Source organism: Coregonus lavaretus (genome assembly GCF_964263955.1).
Source record: "Coregonus lavaretus genome assembly, chromosome: 1".
NCBI lineage: Eukaryota > Metazoa > Chordata > Actinopteri > Salmoniformes > Salmonidae > Coregonus > Coregonus lavaretus.
The window spans coordinates 29,487,863-29,502,041 of NC_139988.1; the positions used below are offsets into that span (position 1 = coordinate 29,487,863).

Below are 14,179 nucleotides of genomic sequence, written 5' to 3' on the forward strand. Positions count from 1 at the left end.
TGTGACTGTAATGTTTACTGTTAATTTGTATTGTTTATTTCACTTTTGTTTATTATCTACTTCACTTGCTTTGGCAATGTTAACATATGTTTCCAATGCCAAAAAAGCTCTTAAATTGAAATTGAAAATCGAATTTGAATTGAGAGAGAGAGAGAGATAGTGAAGGCAACTTTGTAAGTTTACAGTTGGGGCAGTCGGCATGTATTACTCCGGGGCTATAGGGGGCAGTCTTGATTGCATGTGCCAGTGACAAGCCACAACGCATACGCTAATGCCCTCCAACGTTGTTGGCGCCAGAAGGAAGATCAGTGGCGCCAGCTCTACAGAAAGAGAGGAAGACATTGCAGACAGTCGCAGGCAGCAAGCAAGCATCAAGGAGCTAGCTATCCGTTGTGCAGAGCCCATATTTTTTTCTCCATCACTCTAACGTTAGCTAGTTAACATAACCAGAAGACAAAAAGGTGGGTACCCGCAGACCTACACGAATTAAGCTCCCAATCCGCTGTCGATTGTTTTGTCTGCGTATTAATAGTCTATACGATCATTGTCTTTATTTTATTCATTTATAGATTAATTACTTCTGCACAAATGGAAAATATGCCACTGTCAAATTTCATTTTACCTCGGCATTCAATGATTCATGTTCACCCAGTGATGGTCCCAAGAAAATGACAGTTGGGCCCCGTACGGGCTTGGTAGCTATAACGTTAGCTGGCTTGGAAGATAGCCGGCTAGTTAGCCGCGATATCACGCTATGTAGCCTGCTACCAAAGGACGCTAGCGAGGCTAGGCCATATTGAATGTGAGCTGAAAATATACTAATGGAATGCTGTCTCATCTCGATGACAGATTTGGGTAACTTGATGCTCGAGCTTTCTCAATCTTACAATACATAGCTAAATGCAATTAACTGTAACATTATACAGTAATTTGTCTTGTGTATTTTATTACTTCTAAGGCATTTGAGACGTGTTTTATTATGCATTGTTGATTATATAAGATGGGGTCGCCTTTCCCGGGCTTTTTAGCTGTGTGAACACTACTCAACCGGATAATGTTAGCCATCTTTGTTTCAGGCTGATTTATCGGATTATAGTGGGAAAACTACCCCATCTGAACCTCGGTGTTGTAATTTGTGTTGTATACAAAAGTTTTCTGCTCGTGTGGCTCAATTTACTTGAATATGGAATGTGCAAGGTTTTTAATAACCCCCTTGTAGTTCTGAAATGCGCTGTGAAGGGCGGAACTTAGCGTAGTGGCAGCCATCTTATGCTTATCCCTGGCTAGCTGGAAAGTGGTGGTGTGGCAAAGACAAGATGGCCTGTTAAAACTGCGCACAAGCTCAGAGAGAATTTCCGCATTCGTGATTGTATTCCTAACCATTGAAAAATGACTTCGGCGCATGTGAGGTTTGTTACATGTTCGGGGGAAACTCTTGTTTTGTTGATCAACCATGCGGCTAGCCAACTAGTTGTCTGCTACTACGCTAGTTAGCGCGCTAACTTGGCAAACATTAGCCGCTAACAATGCTGTGTCGTCGTTAAGTTGTTTTCCCCCTACCCTAGCCAGCTAACTAGCGGGCTAATGTGGGCTATGTAGCCAATATGGTAAATGTTATCTTCCATTGGCTAGCTAGCTAAACGCTGTGTTTATACTATTTTCATGCCATTTCAAATCATGTTTAAATAACTTATGGCTTCTGTGCAGTCCGCGTGCAATGTCTTTTATCAGAAGCCCGCATGCAATGTCTTATCGGTTATTGCAGAGTCATTCATTGCATGTCTTCCATTCTGCCTCTGCCTAGATAGCCAGGTAGCCGCAGCTCCTGAGCTTAACTTGGGATAGCAATTTAAAGCCAGCTAATGAAGCATTAAGATGCATTTCAACTGTTTCAAATCATATGTATATTCGTGACATTTATATCCACTGTTAGAGGACGGTACACACACTTGGTCTCTGTTGCAGAATGAATGCAATTATTTTATCATATTATTTTGTGGTGTGTGTTGCCCTTGGTCCTCCTGTCACTTGGCTAGTTAGCCGTAAATGTATTGCTAGTTGGTGGTCTTGGCTGGCTAATACCAACAAGTGTCATAGTGCAGAAGCTATGGCTCCATCGCGTTTTGGGTGTTTTCTTGGGTTATATTGCACAAAAGCAGAATAGTGTTCTTCATAGTCACTTTTCACACCAATCTCTGCAAAAATAGAGTAGGTCCAAATATAATTTCACTTACACCAGCAGTATCAGTAGCATTGAATATGCCCCACAGTTCTACAGGTCTTCCCTTCATTTGCATGGAAACACTTAGTTGAGATATAAATGATGCTTCTTGTCACATCACTTAATCCTAGCTGTATGTTGTATTTTCTCCCCTGGCAGGCCTTTGTGACTGACTGCTGATCCAAGCACTACTACCAACCCGCTGTGCTCGCCATACTAAGTGGAGCTCTCTTACCCCCCCCTCCCCAAGTCCCTCTAAGCTTCTCGTCCAGCACTAAAACGGAGGTCGTCGGGCTGGAGTGTGTTCTCATGGCTGAGTCAGAGACTGAGTGTGACACACCCGGCCTTGACACGCTGGGGTCGGAGTGTGTCATCGCCCACAGCCAGGTTGACCTGCACTATGCGGCCGAGACGGAGATCATGACCGAGGAGAAACGCGGCCTGGAACTGGAGATCCACGGGGCCGACCTGGCCAAGATCGAAGGGCTCACCGCTGTGGCCTGTGTGGACGCCATCGTTACAGAGACGGACCACGACTACGTGACCAAGTTGGACCACCATGGGGAGATCCAGTGCTTCACCATGGGGGGCGAGGGCAAGGGGGAGGCACTGCTGGGAGAGGTGCTGTTAAAAACCGAGACGGAGCATGTGGTTAAGGTGGAGTCCGACCACGTGGGCGGCGAGCTGACGGTGGAGTCCGAGAACGGCGTGGTGATCCACGAGGCCCATGGCCTGCAGTGCAACGAGTGCGGAGAGATCTTCGGCAGCATGGCTGACCTGCACCAGCACTTCGAGATCCACAAGGCCACCAACCCTTACATCTGCGTGCACTGCGGTGAGAGCTTTGCCGTGGAGTCGAGCCTCAAGCAGCACATGAAGATCCACATGAAAGAGAAAGCCTACGCCACCACAGGCGTGGAGATGGTGGGCAAAGGGGTGATCGACGCTTTCAACCTCAAGTCTCACCAGATGATCCACACCCCGGAGAAGCCCCACCGTTGCTCCGAGTGCGGCAAGAGCTTTGCGGCAGCCATCACCCTGCGGGAGCATATGAAGATGCACTCGGAGGACAAGCCATATAAGTGCACCCAGTGCAGGAAGAGCTTCATCCGCCGGCGCCACCTCAAGAAGCACCAGGAGCTCCACGCCAGGGAGAAGCCCTTCACCTGTTCACAGTGTGGAAAGGGCTTCACCACGTCCTCCAACCTGAAGCAGCACCAGAGGACCCACGCAGGGGACAAGCCCCACCGCTGCACGCAGTGCGGGAAGTGCTTTGCTGCTGCCTCCACCCTGCGGGAGCACCAGCGGATCCACTCTGGGGAGAAGCCCTACAAGTGCAACCAGTGCAGGAAGAGCTTTGTCCGCAAGCGCCACCTCAAGAAGCACCAGCAGGTCCACTCTGGCGGGAAACCCTACTCCTGCTCCCAGTGTGACAAGAGCTTTAACCACTCCTCTTCGCTCTCCCGGCACCACAAGGTCCACCTGGAGGCCCGCATCTACTCCTCTCCTCCCCAGGGCAAGGCCTTCTCCTACGGGTCCACTATGAAGCAGCAGGCAAGGCTGCACCAGGGGGGAGGCAGAGGCTCGGGGGACAAACCGTACAGCTGCAACCACTGCGACAAGGGCTTCAATCATTCCTCCTCCCTATCCCGCCACCAAAGAGTGCACTCGGAGGGGAAGAGCTACACCTGCGGCCACTGTGGGAAGAGGTTCAACCACTCCTCTTCCCTGTCCAGGCACCAGCGTGTTCACCAAGAGGAGAAGCAGCAGCAGGTGCAGCAGCAGGTGGTGGTGCAGCAACAGTACAGCGCTGTGCCCTCGACAAAGGGATTCCCCCACACCACCATCCTCAAACAGCGCATCCTGGCCAGCGAGAAGCCATACAGGTGCTCCCAGTGTGGCAAAGGCTTCAACCATTCATCTTCTCTCTCCAGGCATCATAGGATCCACATAGACCAGTGAGCTTCTAGTACACGCACTCAAACGTAGTCCCATACACACAGCCCTGACCGACGCCCACCCCTGTGATGTTTATTTTCTACCAATTGGTCCCGAGCTCCAGACATGACACAACAACTACAGTGAATAAAACCAGGCCAGCTCTCCCAGTAAACAGTGTAGAGGTCAGGGGCCAAGAGTTTGTTAGTTTGTCTGTGTGGAGCAGTCAAAACAAATGGACAATGACAGAACAAAAATGTCCTCTTTTTCAAGAGGAGGAAAAAATAAGTTATTGTCTGAACTTAAAGGACTTATAACCCTTTACAGAGGAGCTGTTGACAAGTTGCTTGGACTTTGAGATCAGTTCGTTTTGAATAAATTGTCTGTTGATAGACATTTTGAATGAGCCTGTAATTCTCATTTGTGATTGTGCTTAAACTTCTGCTCTGGAGCCCCTCTTTTTCATTGATTGTTTTAAAGAAAGAAAGAAAAAAGTGATTTGACCATCTAGATCAGGGTTTCCCAAACTCTGTTCTGGGCCGTTTTGGTTTTTGCCCTAGCACTACACATCTGATTCAAATAATCAAAGCTTGATGATGAGTTGGTTATTTGAATTGGCTATGTAGTGTTGGGCAGAACAGAGTTTTGGAAACTGATCTACATGATGAAAATGTTACCTGACTAATGGAGAGAAACTCCTGTAGTTATTTAATTCATGCATAATACCACCTTCTCTTAGTGTGACCACTTACTCGCTTTACTCTGAGAATTCAAGTCATGATGTAATTAACTGGCCCATATGGGGGCGTCTCATTGTATAGGACTATATGGAGTGCTTTTCAGATCTAACGTTTGAGGTCAAGCTCCCACACTTGGCTACTGATGCAATTTGCCATCAAGTCATACTGTCTTGATGGCATAAATTAGCCATTTCTCCATTGTAGTTTTTTTCCTCCCATCTTAGCACCTCACCTGTAAACTCATGAAATCCTATGTAAATAATTGTTGATTTATCCTTTTTTATATATATCTGTATAGGTGAATAGTGTGCCGTTTTGTTCCAGAAATAAGATATTTTCTTTTTTATAGTAATATCCAGTCCCCCCCCCCCATCCCAGTTTTCCTTTTATTAATTGTTTTTGTTAGGTGTTACAGAGCTACCAGGAAATGTTGCTACGGCTCTCTTATGTACATACTGTCAAATCTCAGATCTGGGGCTCCATCCAGTGTGACGCAGCTCCATGTGTATCAGGTAAAGCGGATGGGAATGTACCTAATGATGTGGTCAATACAGCTGAACAGACTGGAGAGCAATACTGCCTCAAGCCAACGTATTATGGGATGCAATTAAGTCAAGACGATGAGAAGTGGACAAGATGCATCGTTAAAAAAAATAAAACCATCTGGTAGCTTTATTTGAAGTTGACTTGTGTCCTTTTTCATTGAGTCCCTATTCATTTCTGTGTTCCAGCACCAAATGTACATCATTATTACAGATTGACGACGGACTGGACTCAGATGTTCAAGAGTTGTTTCTTGCTTTTGCTTTGGAGACTCATTAGATTAGCAGTATATAGAATTATAGTTAGCTTCATTGGTCTTCAGCATAGAAGTTCTCATCTGAGTGTAGTAATAGATTATGTATGCTAATCTAGACTACAGCACTAGGTTGATTTAACTGACAACACCCTTCATTTTGAATTTCCAGGTTGATTTTTGCAAATTCCATGGGATTGCGCTTTCTATTTACTGTTTCTGTGTAAAAACTATATTTTACAAACAGATTTTTATATATATATATCGAGTGGGTCACTCAAAAGGGAAAAAATAGATACTGTTTTTGTGGGATGGAATATTTTGAGCAGGTTCACCCCCATCTGAATAAGAATTGTGCTTGAAACCGTAGCATAGGTTTATTCCTTGTTTGTTAGGTGCCTTATTGCATGCTATGTAGAAATGTATGCCGAGCTGTCGACAAAAAACGTATTAGTTGTGTGGTTTTGACAACTCCTTTTTGTTATTCATACTAACTTACCCCAACATTTTAAGTTGTCATTACTTTACTTTTAGTCTTCTATGTATATTACCAATGTGTTTACACACATCTTCATTGTCAATTTTCTCTCCTGTCTTTGTTGATTGGCCTCAATGTAGGTTTTCTTATTGAAGTTGAATTAAGGAAAATAAAGTGAGTTACAATGTAATTTATTCATATAGAGGCCCCACCTTTCCCCCCAGATCTCTGAGTAGAACATATGGATAAATAAAGGTTGTTGACTGTCAACATTGCATCAACGGTTTCTTGTCTGATTCCTGATTCTGTCATTTTGATATATAAATATAACGCCTGGAAATGACACCCACAGGCTTCCCATTACACATTGACTCAGTTTGGGATTCCCTAAAAATACAATAGTGGCCCAATGTTAATTTTTTTATGTTCATGATCGCATCCATGACTTTTGAAAACTACCACAGACAACTGTAAGCGTCATCTTATTGGCTCTTGAGTTTGACACATGCCTACATTGCTGAGTCCACTTGGTGGCAGCCTTACCTAAAGTAAAGTAACTGTCCAGTGAATATCATTTCTTAATGCTCATATTCTGTTTTCTCATACCCAAATAATGTTGACTTGTCCTTTACTTGTAGTTGTGGCCAAAGTATAAATTTGAGAAAACCCCATCTCAAACATATTTTTCAAACAAACTGTTTTTTTTAAATGCTTGAAATTTGCTTCTAGTCATTACGACTTGCTAGCTAGCTAACAACAAAAATATCAGGAATATTGACAAAGCAATGGACAGAAATGACTCAAGCTTGTAAAATAATCATTCTGCATTTATTGCTATTATAATTAAATGCTCTAGTAATTCCATCATGTTTCCAAATCCTGAATCCAGCCATACTATTTGACTATAGGCAGTAGAAAGTGGTACTTCCTGTTGTCTCGTTTTGTAGGCTAAGAATGGCCTTCAACTTTCCATCGTCAAATTCATGAAAATGTGGTCATATAAGATATACAGTACCAGTCAAAAGTTGACACACCTACTCATTCAAGGGTTTTTCTTTATTTTTACTATTTTCTACATTATAGAATAATAGTGAAGACATGAAAACTATGAAATAACACATATGGAATCATGTAGTAAGCAAAAAGGTGTTAAACAAATCAGAATATATTTTAGATTCTTCAAAGTAGCCACCCTTTGCCTTGATGACAGCTTTGCACACTCTTGGCATTCTCTCAACCAGCTTCACCTGGAATGCTTTTCCAACAATCTTGAAGGAGTTCCCATATATGCTGAGCACTTGTTGGCTGCTTTTCCTTCACTCTGCGGTCCAACTCATCCCAAACCATCTCAATTGGGTTGATGCCGGGTGATTGTGGAGGCCAGGTCATCTGATGCAGCACTCCATCACTCTCCTTCTTGGTCAAATAGCCCTTACACAGCCTGGAGGTGTGTTGGGTCATTGTCCTGTTGAAAACAAATGATAGTCCCACTAAGCGCAAACCAGATGGGATGGCGTAACGCTGCAGAATGCCTTCAATTCTGAATAAATCACAGACAGTGTCACCAGCAAAGCACCCCCACACCATCACACCTCCTCCTCCATGCTTCACGGTGGGAACCACACATGCGTAGATCATCTGTTCACCTACTCTGCGTCTCACAAAGACACAGGGGTTGGATCCATAAATCTCATATTTGGACTCATCAGACCAAAGGACAGATTTCCACTGGTCTTGGCCCAAGCAAGTCTCTAATTTTTATTGGTGTCCTTTAGTAGTGGTTTCTTTGCAGCAATTTGACCATGAAGGCCTGATTCATGCAGTCTCCTCTGAACAGTTGATGTTGAGATGTGTCTGTTACTTGAACTCTGTGAAGCATTTATTTGGGCTGCAATCTGAGGTGCAGTTAATTGCCAATTTCTGAGGCTGGTAACTCTAATTAACTTATCCTCTGCAGCAGAGGTAACTCTGGTTCTTCCTTTCCTGTGGCGGTCCTCATGAGAGCCAGTTTCATCATAGCGCTTGATGGTTTTTGCAACTGCACTTGAAGAAACTGTCAACGTTTTTTGAAACTTTCCAGATTGACTGACCTTCATGTCTTAAAGTAATGATGGACTGTCGTTTCTCTTTGCTTATTTGAGCTGTTCTAAGGACTTGGTCTTTTATCAAATAGGGCTATCTTCTGTATACCACCCATACCTTGTCACAACACAACTGACTGGCTCAAACGTATTAAGAAGGAAATGTATTTCTGTGATTTATTTGGAATTCAAGGCACACTTAACCAGCATGGCTACCACAGCATTCTGCAGCGATACGCCATCCCATCTGGTTTGCGCTTAGTGGGACTATCATTTGTTTTCAACAGGACAATGACCCAACACACCTCCAGGCTGTGTAAGGGCTATTTGACCAAGAAGGAGAGTGATGGAGTGCTGCATCAGATGACCTGGCCCCCACAATCACCCGGCATCAACCCAATTGAGATGGTTTGGGATGAGTTGGACCGCAGAGTGAAGGAAAAGCAGCCAACAAGTGCTCAGGATATGTGGGAACTCCTTCAAGACTGTTGGAAAAGCATTCCAGGTGAAGCTGGTTGAGAGAATGCCAAGAGTGTGCAAAGCTGTCATCAAGGCAAAGGATGGCTACTTTGAAGAATCTCAAATATAACATATTTTGATTTGTTTAACACTTTTTTGATTACTACATGATTCCATATGTATTTCATAGTTTTCATGTCTTCACTATTATTCTACAATGTAGAAAATAGTAAAAATAAAGAAAAACCATGGAATGAGTAGGTGTTTCCAAACTTTTGACTGGTACTGTATATTACAATGTATATGCGTTTCCGAGTGAATTAATTTACCATATGCCGGTTTTCAATGTATTTCATGGCCAAGAAGAAGTATGAAGCCGAAAAGTTACATTAGAACTACTGAATGAACTACAACTTCCACCAGATGTATTTGTCCCACTTTCAACACCTTGCGAGTCTACATAAAAAGTAATTTATGTCATTTTCAGAAAGTACTGTTCAGTAAAAAAAAAAAAAAAACAGCGTAGTCGAATATAAAATAAATATTTTGATAAAAGCAAATCAGTACACGAATACAAATATAATTTTATAGATATCTTATATCACCGCGTTTTCATTAATTCGATAATATAAGCTTGAAGCCCATTCAAAAACAGTATGGGACTTGCAACTGGAAGTAGGAAGTACTTTCGTACTGTTTTTGAAGAATGGCAAGCTTGGAGTTTGTAGCTCATTTGAAGAACCAAGTGTATGCACCTCTCATTGGCTGAGCTGGCAAATCAGCTTTTTTTCCTATATATGCTCAAACCCCTCTGTTATTTCCCCTCAGGCAAAGGGGCACAGAGAAAAACGTTTTAACATCCTTAATTATAATTTTTTGAAGGATATTATTAAATCCATATTGTAAAAAAAATGTGGTAAATATTTCATTGAAATCTGGAACACAGGACAGACACTTTAAGAGCTGGATTCAATCTGTATCACAGAAGATCCACCTTAAAATGTAAAGGTAATTTCTGATTGGGCTGAAATATGCAGCATTTACCTTGAATGCAGTCCCCCAAATGCTGGAACATTGCCTTTAAATTTCAATTGAGCTTTAATACATGGGATCCTCCGCCATACTTCTGCTATAGGTTATAGATTTAATTCAGTCCTAAATCATACAAGAAAATGATAGCCTTCCCTTGTAGTTGTAGTTAGGGCGTGGCAGCATGATATTTTGTCAGCCGGTTATTGTCATGCAAAAGACTGCCGGTCTCACGGTAATTGACGCATTAGGCTAATTAACATAAACACATTTAGTATCTCCAGGCCTCCATGCATACAAGCCGCTGATGCGCGCTTTTGCAACATCTACATTAAAAAAAGTATAATAAATCAATTTAATATACACCCTCACAATAAATCCATTATTTATTTTAGTCAGGTCTAAAGAAACATGATGATATGAAGAAAATATATTCCATAAGAACAGAATGAGTTGGCCTACTGTATGTTATCTAGCTATGCTCCATGCTGTATGCTTGTTTGTTTAGCTGAAAACATATGCTTATAAGTCATGCCATTATTTTACATTATATGATTTTATAGTAGGAATAATATATTGAACTAAGCTGAATAAAAGACTAAGGATATTTTTCCCATTCCGGAACGAGTGCGCATAGGAAGTGGCTATGTCGAGCATAAAGGTGATCATTTAAAGCTGGTCCTCCTATATGAAAGATTGAGTTATTTGGCAACTTTAGTTGTGAATGATACAAACCTTATAATGTCTTAGGAATCAAAATATATATGGCCTGCATGATGCGACTATAGGCTATTGATGATTTGAGAAAGTAGCAAAAAAAGCTTGCACTCGGTTCCTTGCCTCATGCTGCACAGCTGTTCTCTCATCAAGTGATCGTATTTTCCCCCATCAGACTATTCTCAATTCATCTCGTCTTTACTAATATGTAAAAATCTGTTTCGATTTAGAATGAGCCATAATCAAGTGGGCAGGAACAAGAGCAGGGGGAAAAATACATGTTATCTGTATGCACTCAAATAGTGAATGGAGGCCGCTCACTTTCCCACGGGTCCGTTTTTCAATGATGCAACTTCGGTTTTATAGCGGAGCATGTGCGTAATATGAGCAGCTGAGAAATAAATATAACACTTATTTCACTCCACGCATCAACCACTGTTTGAGGAGCATTCTCTTGCTGCGCGACAGGTGATATTCCGCCCAAACTCTGTATGCCACGGGCTCTCCAACCCTGTTCCTGCAGCTACCCAGTGCTTAAAGTTGCACTATGCAGAAATCGCTCCACCGTTTCCTGGTTGCCAAAACGCTAATAGTTCACCTAATTTCAGTTTCTGTGACAAAATAGCATAGTATAGTGTAGATAATCATTGTACCAGCTAAGCCGCAGTGAAATATATTTTCCATAACCAAACCCTTACGAAAAAAGATTGCAGTCAGAGTGCATAAGTAAAAATTTATGCACACATGACTGTAAGTCGCTTTGGATAAAAGCGTCTGCTAAATGGCATATTATTATTATTATTATTACAGTATGGTGTTATTTTGGACACAGTATTTGCAGCATACTGCACTCTTTTTTTGTAAGGGAAAATATTATTGTTTCAGCTGGTGTACAAAATCAGAAAGTTAAAGATGAAAAACAAAAACCTTATCGGGAAGCATATAAATAGCACACAGAGCTACCGCTTCTTAGACTTGCTTTCAAGTAGAATGATAGGTCTATAACTCACATTTCTATGTGAATTAGGTCGGGTCGCCAAAAAAGTTACATATTGCCATATTGGGAAACCAAGTGAAATCTGTTCGGGAACATGTTTTCACAACGAAACATATTTAAATAAACTGTTGACAGCCCCTCTGCGCGCTCGACACATAAATAAAGGCGAGATAGGAGATGGAAACGCATGGTGGTGAGAAATTATGTAGAGCTAAAGGTAATGTGTCACCCAATTAATTATGCAAATATCAAAACTTCCTAATTACTAGGCTATTCAAAATCGCCCTGCACAATCAATAAACCAACTGCATCGCCAAGAGCAGGGCTGCCCAACCCTCTAATTTAACACACCTGATTCTACTTATTAGCTGCTCAACAAGACCTTAACTAGCTGAATCAGATATGCTAAATGAGGGTTGGACTGAAAACTTACAGGACAGTAGATCTCCAGGGCCTAGGGCTATACCTTCTCTCCCAGACTCTTGGAGCATAGCATAAGGCAGGGCTGCCCAACCCTCTTCCTGGAGATCTACTGTCCTGTAGGTTTTCAGTCCAACCCTAATTTAAGTCCATCCAGTACGCATAATAATACAGTCCACACTCAAAGGCGATTACTCAAATGTGTTTAATTATGGAGTATAGATTACACCAATTATGTACCAAAGATATCTTAAATCAGTTTTGTTTGATGTTTTTCTTCCATGCATAATATGCGGTAGGTTAGGTATTGTATGGGTATGGGTGTTTTTAATTAATCATCACCTTAGAAAGCGCTGTCCATTTCGTTGTGTTAGGCTTTGAAACAACATCTACAATGACCATGTTTTCCACTCAGTTTCAACCTGCTGTTGAACTTCTTTCTTCAAATTGATTACCACAGTGAGGTGAGTTTTAAAAGCATGATACTGTTTTGATGTGAGTTTCGATTGCATTGATGTCAGAGTGGTTAGAGGGACAATAGAGCCCTTAGAACCAGGCCATTAGGACCTGTACTACCAAAGCATGTCCAGAGTGCATAACAAGAAATTACCATGACTCAACAGTCACATGGAATTTGACTGTGGTCATGACTCATGACTGCTGGTGTGGCAGTAATATGGTCACCGCAACAGCCCTAGTTGATCAACGTTGGGACTTTACTACAATGGCCTATTCAAAAATGTCAACACACAATCACCTAGCCTTCAGATAACACTAAACCACCTCCCATTCCTCCACCCATCCCACACTCCTAACCCTAGCTCCCCCAGAGACGGATGACATGGCTGGGGTTTGTCTTCCATGTCCACCTCTTCACTGGAGCCTCCACCAACACCCAAGGCTTAGCTTATCAGCTGTCTGCCAGGCTCAGGTTTGTACCAGCCTTTCCTGAGTGATGTGAATAAACTTCTTTGCCTTTCATTGGAATTCCTCTTGTAAATCTAGTCATTTCAGGTGAAAAGGTAGGTAGTAGTAGTGTCACCTTATTTTCTTGTGAGTGTACACATGTCATCTGACACATTCAGTGAGGAGGTGGCTTGTGGTACATAAAGATTTATTTGTGTTACACATGGTGACAAGGAAAGGTATGAAAATGAAGTACTGGATCTTTAACCTGTATCTGAGTTATTTTGTCATTTCAGGCCAAGTTGAATGTAGTGAAAAACAAAGGTAACTCAGAGTACAACCTCTTACATCCATACCACCTATCGATTGATCATGCATTTAACGCAGCCAAATACGTCTCTCAGGATATTCTTGTTAAATGCTATATACAGAATGGGAAAAATAGACTATACACCTGTACAAAGACCTCCACTGGGGTAGGTCTGGAGTTGAGCACCCATGACTTGCTAATATACACTGTAGCCCTGGAGGACAGGATATATAACCAGGCTAGACAATGAGGAAAAGTTAGAGGTTCACAGCAGATTTATGACAGCAGTGAAACAAATAGATGCTGTAAGTCCATAAAGACTGGGTATGTGTACCCCATATCTGATAGCATAGTGTTCCTACTTCCCATGCTTTTCGGTGGTAGAACAGAGGGAGCTGCATCAGGGGACTCATGGGCCCTAACACGGAGATGCATCAGGGAGCTCATAGTCCCTCACAGAGCTGCATCAGGGAGCTCATGATCCCTCCCACGGAGCTGCATCAGGGGGCCTATGGTCTCATACGTTCATGACTGGTGTGAGCTGTAGCAGAGAGCTCTGTGGTCGCATGGCTGAGCTCTTAGAGTGCAGTTTCTCCAGGTTCTGTAGGAAACCTCTCCTCTTTAGACCCTCCAGAATCACTGTGTTGTTGGTTGCCAGACTCACACGAGTCCTGTAGGGAGTAACATAGAAGAACAGGGTGTAAATGCATAGTATAAATATAAATTATTATAAAATGGACACGCGTGTGCACACAAACACAAACCGGTCCTGTTGGGACTGGGGAGATTAACCATATCAGTTGGATATAAATACAATATGCAATACACTGATAGTCACACACCCACACACACTAACTATACTGTGAAATCCAGATGAAAAAACTCTGCTCTTCACCACAAAAGGGAAAAAGCCAAGTCCTTATAAAGTTAATGGAAAAACATTTTCCCTTTTCCCCTCTCTCTGTTTTAAACATGAGGGTGTACCCATTCCAAAGTAATTACATTAATCACTATAATCATTCCCCTCTGTCTAAATACTGCCTGGTGTAATTGGCTATGGGGTGTTTGTTCAGCTTTATCACCATTT

At 42.3% G+C, this 14,179-nt stretch overlaps 2 protein-coding genes across 2 annotated transcripts in view; one reads left to right on the forward strand and one right to left on the reverse strand.

Moving 5' to 3' along the window:
* Positions 1-322: 322 nt before the first annotated feature.
* LOC311132163 (uncharacterized protein) lies at positions 323-5,574 on the forward strand. Its single transcript, XM_084165383.1, has 2 exons — positions 323-461; positions 2,381-5,574. The coding sequence occupies exon 2, from the start codon at positions 2,531-2,533 to the stop codon at positions 4,181-4,183; it is 1,653 nt and encodes a 550-aa protein (XP_084021509.1). The 5' UTR covers positions 323-461; positions 2,381-2,530; the 3' UTR covers positions 4,184-5,574.
* Positions 5,575-12,975: 7,401 nt separating this feature from the next.
* stox1 (storkhead box 1) overlaps positions 12,976-14,179 on the reverse strand; it is a 37,061-nt gene continuing 35,857 nt past the window's right edge. Inside the window, exon 4 of the mRNA XM_084161027.1 lies at positions 12,976-13,763. Coding sequence (XP_084017153.1) covers positions 13,610-13,763 — 154 coding nt within the window. The 3' untranslated portion in view covers positions 12,976-13,609. The remainder of the gene's footprint in view (positions 13,764-14,179) is intronic.